The following is a 12,393-nucleotide window of genomic DNA, read 5'->3' as shown; positions in this document are numbered from 1 at the left end:
AAGACAGGATATACATGCATTCTTTACTTCAGTGTCTGTGATGTCAGATAAGCATGAATACTGCTGTGTCGTTATTTTCAGTTTGTGTGCAGAAGTTAGATAGCTGACACAATGCCTAAAACTCTCCCCTTTCCGTTAAAAGAGGAAGTACTATGTAACCCATTTTGAACTATAAATAAAGCAAGCAGCCTGTGCTCGAGGTGTGTGATTTTGCTGAGAGGCACACATCCGTGCGCATGTCTTAAAACTCTCTGAGTCGGTCTGCAGTGTCTTATTTCTCTTACTTGTGTTTGAACAAATGTCTTAACCCCTGACACAAGTGCAGACACTGTGACAAAAGCTTCTCACAATCAGGTAATTGTAACTATCATCTTTGCAAGCTCCTTTGACAACTATCATGAACGTACACACGTGAAAGGAAACTACAGCTGTGACCAGTGTGACAAGAGCTTCAGGAATTTCAGTTCATACTCCGAACACAAACGATCCCACGTTACTAATAAACTGTTTCACTGTTACCAATGTGCCAAAACATTCATTTCGTTATCTGCTCTGTGCAAACAGCGTGATCATCCAGGACTGAAATCACTCCCATCTCTGGATCACGGTAAAGCTGCAGAGACAGAAAGATCCTCGTCTGGTTTCAGGGTCAGACTTAAACCCTTGAGATCAGGCTCCACAGAGTTCAGGTGGAGTCTTCTGTAAAGATCTGATGAGGCAGCTATGAATGAAAATGTGCCTCTCGTTACATTTTAAGCTTTCTAAACTGTTCTACTGTAGTTGAACCAAAAAAATCTGTTTCCTCTTATTATGTTTTTATTGAATGTATTTTGATCCATGTGTTCTGCAGATATTTTTTGTTGGGTTGTTTTTGTTCAGGTTGTTTGTGTTATGAAATCCTTTAACAGTTAAACCAAAATTTTAAATGTTAAATAAAGAAATAGTTTAATGACTATAAGTGTGATCCATGATGTCATTTCCTGTATATCAAACCAAAAACTGAAGTGACAAATGTTCTCAGTGACACAGATGGAGGTTTATCAGAGGAGGAGACTTGGCTGTTCTCTAACTGAACAGGGTTCCTGCAGCTTACTGAAAATCCTGACCTGAAATTCATGAAAAAATAAGATCTATAAAATCTTTTAGATTTTAATATAGTTGCTGTAGGTATTAAAAATTCTGATTTGTGTTTGAGATATAAAAAAGATTAATTTTGGAAAATAATCATTTAAAGTTGTGGTTTGACTTGCTCCGTTTATCAGTGCTTCCTTTGTTGGCACTGCCTTTCTTCAGAAGTTGTTGGTCTATATTGACATGACAGCAGATTTTTCAGCTGGACATCCATGATGTGAATCTTATTTCACCACATCCCAAAGGTGCTCTATTGGACTGAGACTAGGGCTGGGCGATATGACCCAAAATTCCTATCTCGATATATCTCAATATTTTTTTAAAGCCATAAGGCAGGAACAAAAAGAGAGTTCTTAGTCAAAGCTGTGTCCCAGATGTCACACAGGCACTTTTATTTTTTATACAGCATAGATGTACATGAAAAAAACTACTCAAAAATAAATTATGAACATTTATTAAATAATAATGCTCCATAAATAAAAGAAAACTGTTGTTTTTGTGCATAACAAAGAGCTCACAATTGTGCAGTCAAAATGTAAACTAACAGATGCTGAGCACAATAACAAAGACAGATTTCACAGCTGCTCTGTTCCCAACTTCTACTGTGTGACTGACAGCCTGGAGTTTGAAATCATCTTCGTAACCATGTTTCATAACAGGTGCCATTTATGTCCTTATACACACACAATACGGTAATATTACATTGAAGCAGAGTACGTTTTACTGCGCGAGGCTCCTCGGTAGCCTTAATGCTCCAACAATCCATCAAGCGGTGCAGCAAAGTCGTACTAAAACATTTTTTGACAGATTGCTGAGTGCCGTGTACCACATAAAATCGGTTCGCGGTCATCAAGCACAACAAGAATTCATACAAAAGGTGCACTGTCAACTTTTAAGAGAATGAAAGGATTTTATTTATTTCTATTTACTGGTGGTGGTCAGAGGGCCCGGTGGCGCCTGTGTCCGGCAGCCTCGCCTCTGTCAGTGCGCCCCAGGGCAGCTGTGGCTACAATGTAGCTGCCATCACCAGTGTGTGAATGTATGTGTGAATGGGTGAATGACTGAATGTAGTGTAAAGCGCTTTGGGGTCCTAAGGACTAGAAAAGCGCTATACAAATGCAGGCCATTTACCATTTACCATTTTAGGCTGTGCAGCCGCTCTGGGCTGCATGGCGTTAGCATGGTTAGCTCGTTAATACGTTGATGCTGTACAGGGCGATGCACAGTAACTCGTTAACGGAGATTTGCCGTGTCCATCTTGTCGCTGCCTGCAGGTGAAGCAATGGTGGAGGAGGGAGAGTTGTGTTCAGTTAAGGAGAGAGGCGAGGTCGAGTAACGTTGCGTAGAGACAAAAGTGGACGAAAGAGAGGCAAACTTGTGGCTCCACAACTATAATTATAACGTAACATAGACTATATCGATATAAAGGATATTGTCACATCTTATATCTTGTATAAAAATATATCGATATTTTTAAAAAAACTCGATATATCGCCCAGCCCTAACTGAGACTCAGGTAGGCTGTGGTCTGTAAATGATGTCAGTTGGTACTAAGGGACCCACATTGTGCCAACCAAATATCTCCACGCTATTACACCAGCAGCAGGATGGATCCATGCTTTATGTTGTTTAAGACAAATTCTGCCCCTAAAATCTGAATGTTGCAGAGATTGAGACCCATCAGACCAGGCAACATTTTTCAATCTTTTCTTGGCCACTTTTGTTGATCTTGAATGTAAAAGAACCCCATCATGTGAGCTGGAGTGTTCTGGGACGTAATCCGATAAAAACCGATCTCTTTACCAGTCGGCTTCCCGTGGTTGTCATGTGACCGGCTATTGCACTTAATAATAAAACAGCTTCTTGCCATTTTTTGTGTTTATTTTTATCGCTGTGTGACTGTTTTCATGTGAAAGCCTGCATGCGCTAGTACCGCTTGCCACTCGTACCCACAATCCTTTGCGGTTTTACCCTGGAATGACGTCACATTTTCAATCATTTTCAATTTGTCAGAAAGGACCTTTTCTGTTAGGACTGATAGGTTCTCCTCTAACACTGCTGCCCTAACCTGCGGGGTTCCACAGGGTTCAGTTTTGGGTCCATTAGTATTTTCTTTTACATGCTTCCTTTAGCTGCATTATTCAGTCATTTAGTGACCTGTCTTATCATTTCTATGCTGATGACATTCAGCTGTATATGTCCTTTAAGCCTAATCAGCTGGATACACTGTCCATCCTAGTCCAGTGCTCAACCCAGGTTTCTGATTGGCTTTCTAACAATTACATTGTTTTAAACATGAACAAGACAGAGACCATGATCATAGCATCTCCTGATCTATATTCTAAAATCAGTCAGGTTCTTGCCCCTTTCTGTTTTTCTGCTGAGCCAAATATTTGAAATCTTGGAGTAATATTTGACTCCTCTTTGGGCCTTGACTCACACGTAAAGTCTCTGTCTCGTTCCTGTTTCTTTCATTTAAGGAATATTTCTAAACTGCGACATATGGTCTCCTTAGCTGAACTGGAAAAAATTGTCCATGCATTTGTGTCATTGCGTTTAGACTATTGTAATTCCCTGTTTACCAGCTTGGATAAATCATCTCTGTACAAAATGCAGCAGCCAGACTACTAACTCGCTCTTGCAAGCGAGCTCACATCACTCCTATTTTATGTTCTTTACATTGGCTCCCAATAGATTTTAGAATTCCCTTTAAAATTATTGTTTTAACGTACAGAGCAGTACATGGCCAGGCACCAGATTATTTATCCAAGCTTCTCACAAAATACACTGCTGCTCGTTGTCTCCGCTCACAGGCTCAGAGTTTGTTGGTTGCTCCCCGAACATGACTGAAGATGAAAGGGGGCGGAGCCTTTCAGTCTGTGGCACCAACGCTGTGGAACAGTCTACCTCCACAACTACGTTTGGTTGACTCTGTGGAATCCTTTGAAAAGCAGTTAAAAACTTTACTGTTTAAACAAGCTTTCTGTTGACCAATGCTTTTTACATTTTTAATTTACATTTAACCTCTATATTGTGTATATAATTTGCTATTTATCGGACTGTTTAATTTAATCTTTGTGTACAGCGCTTTGTGACTACCTGTCTATGAAAAGCACTTAATAAATAAACTTTACTTCCTGTGAAAATGAGTCCTCCACCATAGTCATCCACTAATTGTCCTTTGCTCTTCTCCCTGTACTCCAGGGTGGGCAACTCCAGGCCTCGAGGGCCGGTGTCCTGCAGGTTTTACATCTCACCCTGGGTCAACACACCTGAATCGTGTATTACCAGGCCTCTGGAGAACTACAAAATACATTGAGGAAGGAATTTAGCCATTTGAATCAGCTGTGTTGGATCAAGGACAAATCTCCAATCTGCAGGACACCAGCCCTCGACGCCTGGAGTTGCCCACCCCTGCTGTACACCAACTGCTGCACCTCCAACCACCAGTCTGTCAAGCTAGTGAAGTTTGCAGATGACATCACCGTTATTGGACTCATCTCGGACGGGGATGAGTCTGCCTACAAGATGGAGGTTGAACGTCTGGTGTCCTGGTGCAGCCGCAACAACCTGGTGCTAAACAATGACAGTGGAAATTATTGTGGACTTCAGGAAGCACACAGCCCCCACATCATCCTGTCTGACACCCTCATCACCACTGTGGACTCATTCCACTTCCTGGATACCACCATCACCCAGGACCTGAAGTGGGAGCCCACCATCACCTCCGTCATTAAGAAAGCCCAGCAGAGGATGTACTTCCTGAGGCAGCTGAAGAAATTCAACCTGCCAACACGGACGATGATGCAATTCTACACTGCAATCATCGAGTCCATCCTCACCTCCTCCATCACCGTGTGGTACGCTGGAGTCGCCACCTCTTACAAACAGAGACTGCAGTGTTTAGTGCGCTCTGCTGAGAAGGTGATTGGCTGCAGACTCCCATCTCTGCAGGACCTGTACACCTCCAGATCACAGCTGACCTTTCTCACCCTGGACACAGTCTGTTTGACCTGCTCCCCTCAGGCAGGAGGCTCCGGTCCATTCGCACCAGAACCTCTCGCCATAAGAACAGTTTCTTCCCCTCTGCTGTTGGACTCATGAGCAATAAACATAAGACTGTTCCCACCACAAACGCATGACCTATACTGTGTTCACTGCATCGGTCCCATGCACTGATCATCACCTGCATTCATGTATATTTCAATCTGCTTATCACTTTTTTAAATGTTTATTTTTATTTATTTATTTTACAGGCTGCGTCACGCCTGTTCAAGAGTTGCCCACAACAGATGGCAGGAATAAAATCTCCGCAAAACTTTTCTGGCACAACTTCACCTGTTTCCAAGGTGCATGGAGAGGATGAAAGAATTCAAAAAGCAGGAACTCCAGCAACACTTGAGGGAAGATGAACAACTTTAATAATTGACCAACGCGTTTCGGCTTGTGGCCTTCATCAGGGTCATAGTAAAACATTGTAAAAATTGCTTAAATACAAGACAGGAAACAGAAAAAAGATTTCAAATTAACCAGTCAAAACTTCATAGATAGGTCAGCTGACATATAATAGGTAGGTATTGGTTAATTGGCTCACGCCCAAGTAAATATCGGACTAGATCATTACTGATGAGAAGGAGGGGGGGGGGGGGGGGTGACATAACCCCCATATGCCTGAAAATAACACATGCATGAAATGCATAAGGAGGATGCTATAAATATACACACGGGTTTAAAAAAAAGGGGGGGGGGGGCGGTCTTTAATGGTAAAAGCACGTTTGAAGTAGAAAACAAGATTACAGGAAGCAATAAAATCTCCAACTACAAACTAAATGAAAAAATGTTTGGCTGTCCAGACAAAACCTTCTTGGGGTCCAGATTTGAACCAGAGTCAGGGGATTGGGGATCCCTGTTGTAGGGTCTACCTTACCATGTAAAGCACTTGAAGGAGACTGTTGTTATGATTGAAATAAAACCCAACTGAAAAACTAAACACACTAACACTTTGTCACAAATTCAGCAGAGAGAAGTCCCTCGCTGTGCACACAGAGCCGAGAAAAGAGACGCTCATGTCTGTTCATTTCTGCTCTGTTTGATGAAAACTGTGTTACTGAGGAACAATGAGAGGACTCGCCTCTGAACACTCAGCGTGAGGAGTTGACACTGCAATAACATTCACACATCAACATACAGAAGATTGTTTCAGTGTTAGGTTTAGTGAAATTTGAGGTTAATGGTGTGCCTCAGACTTTGTAATTCCCGTGTGTGTGACTTATTGAAACATTCTCCTACATGCAAAACAAGGTTTACCTTTTAAGACTAAATAAATCTGAAAGCTTTTCCATCCTAAAAGAGGACAACAATGTGTAGTTTATGATGTTCTAAAGGTTTCAGCAGCTTTTTGAATTTGTCACACGTGTGGAAATGTATGAGTGAGTCTTTGTATCTTACTGTGAGTGATGCTCGTCAGCACACAAACCCAGAGTTTCTCTACAGGAACACAGAGAGAGTTATTCCCTGTACTGTAAGGACACATTCAGCATTGTGCAGTAACTCCAGATCAGCCCAGTTAAATGATTACATGGATGTGAGTGTGATCGTCAGAGCAGCCCTGATCAGTGTCAGGTTATAATGACCAAGGTGTACACAAACACTAAGTTTGATATTAAAATGTGTGAAGTGTAAATTCAGCCAAAGCCTTTAACCGGGCTGTGAAAAAATACAATGCCCGTGTCTCAATCTCGCATCTCATATGAAGTGAAGAAATATTTTTAAAAATAATATGAAGGCAATAAGAGAGTGTTACAAGCATAGCTCTAAAGAATGCAGCCTCATGGGCAGTGCAGTCCGTGCTGCAGGGAGAATGGACTGCCATACCCGTGATGTGTCTGTGAGCGAGGAGGGAGAAAAAGGAGAAAAGTACAAGTTGTCATAGAGCAGAAACGCGAGCTGGAAGCATGTAAATACAATAATAATCACTGCAGCCAAAAGCCCAGTTGTAAGTACGCTATTAAGACTCGACTGTACGCTGTGTTCGTGTTTTCCTCCCAAACAATAAGCTCCGTTGGAGCCTTTCAACGCCTCTCTCTGTCTCTGGCTAGCAAACTTGACCCAGACAACAAAGTTCTGTAATCTGTAGTGGAATACATTTTAAAAGTAACCTTCCCAACACTGTTAATAGACCTCTCTGCATTGAATCATACTTGTTATTAATCTCTGTCTGTCTTTTCTCCTGTCTTCCTTCTCTCACCCCAACCAGTTGTGACAGATGGCCGCCCCTTCCTGGTTATTTGAGAGTTCTGCTTTCCTGTTAAAAGGGAGATTTTCCTGCCGTTTTCATCAGATTCCACTACACTGCATTTTCGCAGGAAATGCAACTTTTTATATTTTTTATTTAACATTTAATTAACAATATATATATTTGGATTCAAACTAGAACAAGACTTGGTATTATTTAAATGGTATGCTTATGTCTCTGACATTACCCCCCAAAAATTGGACTCATGTCTCAAAAGTTGGTCTGCTAAAGGATTGTCTACATTTGATAGCTTGATTAAAGATGGAAATTTAATTAGTGTTGATACATTGAAACAAAAATACAATCTGGAAAGACAGGATTTATGCCGATACTTGTTAATAAGACACTATATAAAGAGGACAATTAGAGTGGTGTCGGACACTAATGTAGATTTGATAGCAATGCTCAAAAAGGCATATAGTGGTGACGTCAACAAAAAACACATTTCCTGTTTGTATACATTTTTTACAAATAAGATGGGAGAAGGAGGGAGGAGTGTGCATAACATAAACAACAATTGAAATGCACTAGCTCACAAAGATGGAGGGAATTTGGATGGAAATTTTGATTAGGTTCTTTATCACCTCTTACCAAAAGACTCATTATGATGGGAATCCCACGTATGCTGGAGAAAATATGGACACAGACCTCTGACATTTGCAGGCAGAATTTTAAACCTTGGGTGAAATGTGGTCAATGCAGTTCTTAAGCATGCATGCAAATGTTCATTAGTCAGCTGTGAGCGAGTTTTCCCCATTCATCTTTAAATGCCAGATTTTCACTTCAGGAAGCACACAGCCCCACTCCACTGACGACTTGCTGTTGGCCAACACCCTCAATGACTTTTACTGCCGGTTTGATGAGACATCGAGCAGCTTTCACACCTCAATAGAGACACTTTGGTCACTCATCCTCCCACCTTCCCCACTCCCCCCACAACAGAGCCATCGACGCTATCAAAGACTTCACCCACAGGAGCCCCCTTCTCACTTCACACCTATGAGGATTTCACACCACCTTCTCCCACTACAACCCTTCATATTCATGAAGCAGATGTGAGGACGCAGTTTATCTCTTTAGACCTACTAAATAACCAATTTAATTCAATTCAGTTGTAAGGTCTTTATATCAAGCTCTGCTGTGTTCAAGCTATTAATTACTGTACGCAGGAGAACCAAAACACACATCAAACATTAAAGTTCAGTTATGCCAGCTTTAACCTTGGGATGCCTCAGCTTCTCCTTTATATCCCCCACACTCAACTCTCTGCATCAGGAAGCTCCTGGCACTGGTCACCCTGGGAGTTTCGTCCTTCTACGCCCCAACAGTGAGCAGATAACATAGTGAAGCATCGCCAAGCAGTTTTCACAAGGTCATGCTGACACAAAATTTGACTGACTTTAAACACTGGTCACTTCAGGTGTTGCTCTGATATACAGGAAATGACATCACGGCTCAAACTCTTTGTCAGTAAACCATTTCTTTATTTAACATGTAAAGTTTTGGTTTAACTGTTGCAGGATTTCATTACACAAACAAGCTGAAAAAAAACTGCAGAACACCTGGATCAATGCATTCAATAAAAATTTAACAGGAAACAGATTTCTTAATCAAACTGCTGGAACAAAGCTAACCACTCAACACAAACACTACAGTAGAACAGTTTAGAAAGCTTAAAATGTAACGAGAGGCACATTTTCATTCATAGGTGCCTCATCAGATCTTTACAGAAGACTCCACCTGAACTCTGTGGAGCCTGAAACAAAAAACAAAACATCATCTGTGTCAACATCCAGGACTAAGAAAAGACAAGACATAAAATAACATCCATTTACTGTTTGCTTTATAATACTCAGCTTAATGTGTTGCAAAAACTATAACAGAAACAATACTGCAATAACATTAATGTAATTCTCAACTGCTACCACTAAAATACTGTAATTCAAATCTGAATAATCACTCAGAGCTGCTTTTCCATGCAGCAGAAATGCTAACATGTTGCTAACCGTTGTTTCAGACAGTCAGACTAAAATCACAAGATAAAAATAAAAATACCTCACAGCAACTGCACTTGTAGAGTCTTTCTAGTGTGGATCTGTTGGTGTCGTCTCAGGTAACGTGGAGATTTAAAAAGTCTTCTCACACAGGTCACATTTATAAGGTCTCTCCTCAGAGTGGGTAAACATGTGACATCGTAACTCTGTGTTTGTAGCAAACTGTTTGCCACACTGCTCACAGCAGTACACATCATGTCTGGTGTGAATGCGTAGGTGTGTATTTCGCCTCCCTATCCGGCTGAAGGTTTTTCCACAAATGTCACAGCTGTATGCCTTAATTCCAGAGTGGGTAACTAGATGACTCTGTAAGTTGCTACTGTGAGTAAAAGCTCTGCCACACTGATCACAGCTGTACGCTTTAACTCCAGTGTGGATGAGTTGGTGTGTTTTTAAGTTTCGAGAGTGGGTAAAAGACTTTCCACAGTCTCCACAGCTGAACTGTCTCTCTCCAGTGTGGATGAGTTGGTGTGCTTTTATGTTTCCAGAGTGGGTAAAAGACTTTCCACACTCGTCACAGCTGAATGGTCTCTCTCCAGTGTGGATGAGTTGGTGTGTTTTTAACCTTCCAGAGTGGGTAAAAGACTTTCCACACTCGTCACAGCTGAACTGTCTCTCTCCAGTGTGGATGAGTTGGTGTGCTTTTAAGTTTCCAGGGTGGGTAAAAGACTTTCCACAGTCTCCACAGCTGAACGGTCTCTCTCCAGTGTGGATGAGTTGGTGTGCTTTCAAGTTTCCAGATTGGGTAAAAGACTTTCCACACTCGTCACAGCTGAACGGTCTCTCTCCAGTGTGGATCAGTTGGTGTGTTTTTAAGTTTCGAGAGTGGGTAAAAGACTTTCCACACTGCTCACAGCTGAACAGTCTCTCTCCAGTGTGGATCAGTTGGTGTGTTTTTAAGTTTCCAGAGTGGGTAAAAGACTTTCCACACTCGTCACAGCTGAACGGTCTCTCTCCAGTGTGGATCAGTTGGTGTGTTTTTAAGCTTCCAGAGTGGGTAAAAGACTTTCCACACTCGTCACAGCTGAACGGTCTCTCTCCAGTGTGGATCAGTTGGTGTGTTTTTAAGCTTCCAGAGTGGGTAAAAGACTTTCCACACTCATCACAGCTGAACAGTCTCTCTCCAGTGTGGATCAGTTTGTGTGTTTTTAAGTTTCCAGAGTGGGTAAAAGACTTTCCACACTCGTCACAGCTGAACGGTCTCTCTCCAGTGTGGATGACCTGATGCATTTTTAGGGAAGCTTTCACAGTAAAATCTTTCCCAAACTCGTCACAGTTGTATTTTTTTCTTCCACTTCTTTCTTCAACGAATTTGTCGGGCTCCTGAGAGCGCTGACTTCTCGATCCACGTTGGTCCTGCAGTGACAGAGATACAAACAGAGGCAGTGAGTTGTGGGAAATTCATTATTCTAACCGGCCTTTTATTAGTGGTATTTTGTGACCTTTTATTGAATAAGTAGTTTTACTTCTTTTCATACACACATTGCAAATGTGCTTATGAGAGTTGGCATTCAGTCTTTTGAGGGTCAATGCAAACACACTTACAGACACAGATAAATATTAGAGTTGTTTCTAGGGCAAAGGTGAGAGACATTTGGCCTGCAAAGTGTCTGTACGCCTGCCCAGTGAGATTAGCACATGATGTAAAAGAGTTTACCCACGCTTATTAGCACAGAGGAGCATAGCTGATGCTATAGCAGTGGAAAGGAAAATAGTTGGGCATTTTAAACATTCCGCCTTAGCCTACTCCCGCCTCGAGGACATTCAGGGACAGGTCAACCAGCCAAAAAAAAGAGACTGCAGCAGGACGTACAGACGCGCTGGAACAGCACGTATTACATGCTCCAGTCCCTCATTGAGCAAGAGCGAGTTCTGGGCGTGTATGTGTCTGAGCACGAACTCCCTGACTATCTCACCGCTCACCAATGGAGACGACTGTTGCCATCCTCGCCCCCTTTGAGGAACTAACTAAAAAAGTGAGCAGCTACGACGCACTAGCCTCTGATGATGGCGGCGCGTGAACAACGCGAGGCTCAGTGTCTCTCCAGAATCTGCTATTTAGCGGTTTTTTTATCTACTTTTAACCAGATTATTCGTCCAGAATTGCTGTGCGTTGCTGACCTACAGCAGACAAGAGCTTCTGGACATCTGGACTCACAACTCCAACAGTTTTATCGCCGATCTCCGACTCATCCCAGAAAACTCCAGAACACCGGAGGCTGCCCACTCTCCCCGGCCGGGCGGAAGTGCACGCAGACGGCGCCGAGATCGTAAACAAAGGTGAGGTAGGCGCGGAGGGCTACGGGCTAAGCTAAAGCTAACACCACACCGGCTGCCTTTACCCAGTATTTTCCTCGCCAATGTCCGTTCTCTGGCAAACAAAATGGATGAGATACGGCTCTCCATCACTAACAACAGACGGATTATGGACTCAAATGTCATGTTTTTCACCGAAACATGGTTGAACAACAGCTGCCCGGACAATGCTATCGAGTTAGCAGGACGCCACACACACCGAGCCGACAGGCTAGCAGATGACTCCGGCAAGACCAGAGGTGGAGGTTTGTGCATTTATATTAACAATGCTTGGTGCATGAACTCCACTACTACTGAGAGTCACTGCTCACCTAATGCGGAGTTTTTAATGGTCAAATGCAGACCTTATTATCTCCCCAGAGAACTCACTTCAATCATACTCACTGCCGTGTATATCCCCCCCGACGCTAATGCTAGGCTAGCCATGAAAGAACTTTCTGCAGCCATTAACAAACACCAGAATAAACACCCCGAGGCTGCTTTTATTGTTGCTGGCGACTTCAACCACACCAACTTAAAGACAGTCCTCCCCAGATTCCACCAACATGTCTCCTGCCACACCAGAGGAGACAAGACTTTAGACCATGTGTATTCCAA

The 12,393-nt window shown here is 42.5% G+C and overlaps 1 protein-coding gene across 2 annotated transcripts in view; it reads right to left on the bottom strand.

The window, feature by feature from the left end:
- Positions 1-8,670: 8,670 nt before the first annotated feature.
- Positions 8,671-12,393, bottom strand: part of LOC309713882 (uncharacterized protein) — a 14,158-nt gene continuing 10,435 nt past the window's right edge. The window contains exons 2-3 of one of the 2 annotated variants that reach the window (XR_014278721.1): positions 9,482-10,836; positions 8,671-9,182 (exon numbers count right to left, since the gene is read on the bottom strand). Coding sequence is in view for 1 of the 2 variants with exons in the window: in XM_082545809.1 (XP_082401935.1) it covers positions 9,553-10,710 (1,158 nt within the window). In the remaining variant the exon portion in view is untranslated. Of the gene's footprint in view, positions 10,837-12,393 lie in introns of both variants that reach the window. The other variant, XM_082545809.1, reaches the window with a different exon arrangement.

This window comes from Aulonocara stuartgranti (genome assembly GCF_965226115.1).
Source record: "Aulonocara stuartgranti genome assembly, chromosome: 9".
Taxonomy (NCBI): domain Eukaryota; kingdom Metazoa; phylum Chordata; class Actinopteri; order Cichliformes; family Cichlidae; genus Aulonocara; species Aulonocara stuartgranti.
Note: the sequence above shows the minus strand (reverse complement) of the source record. Positions and strands in the feature narration are given on the sequence as shown.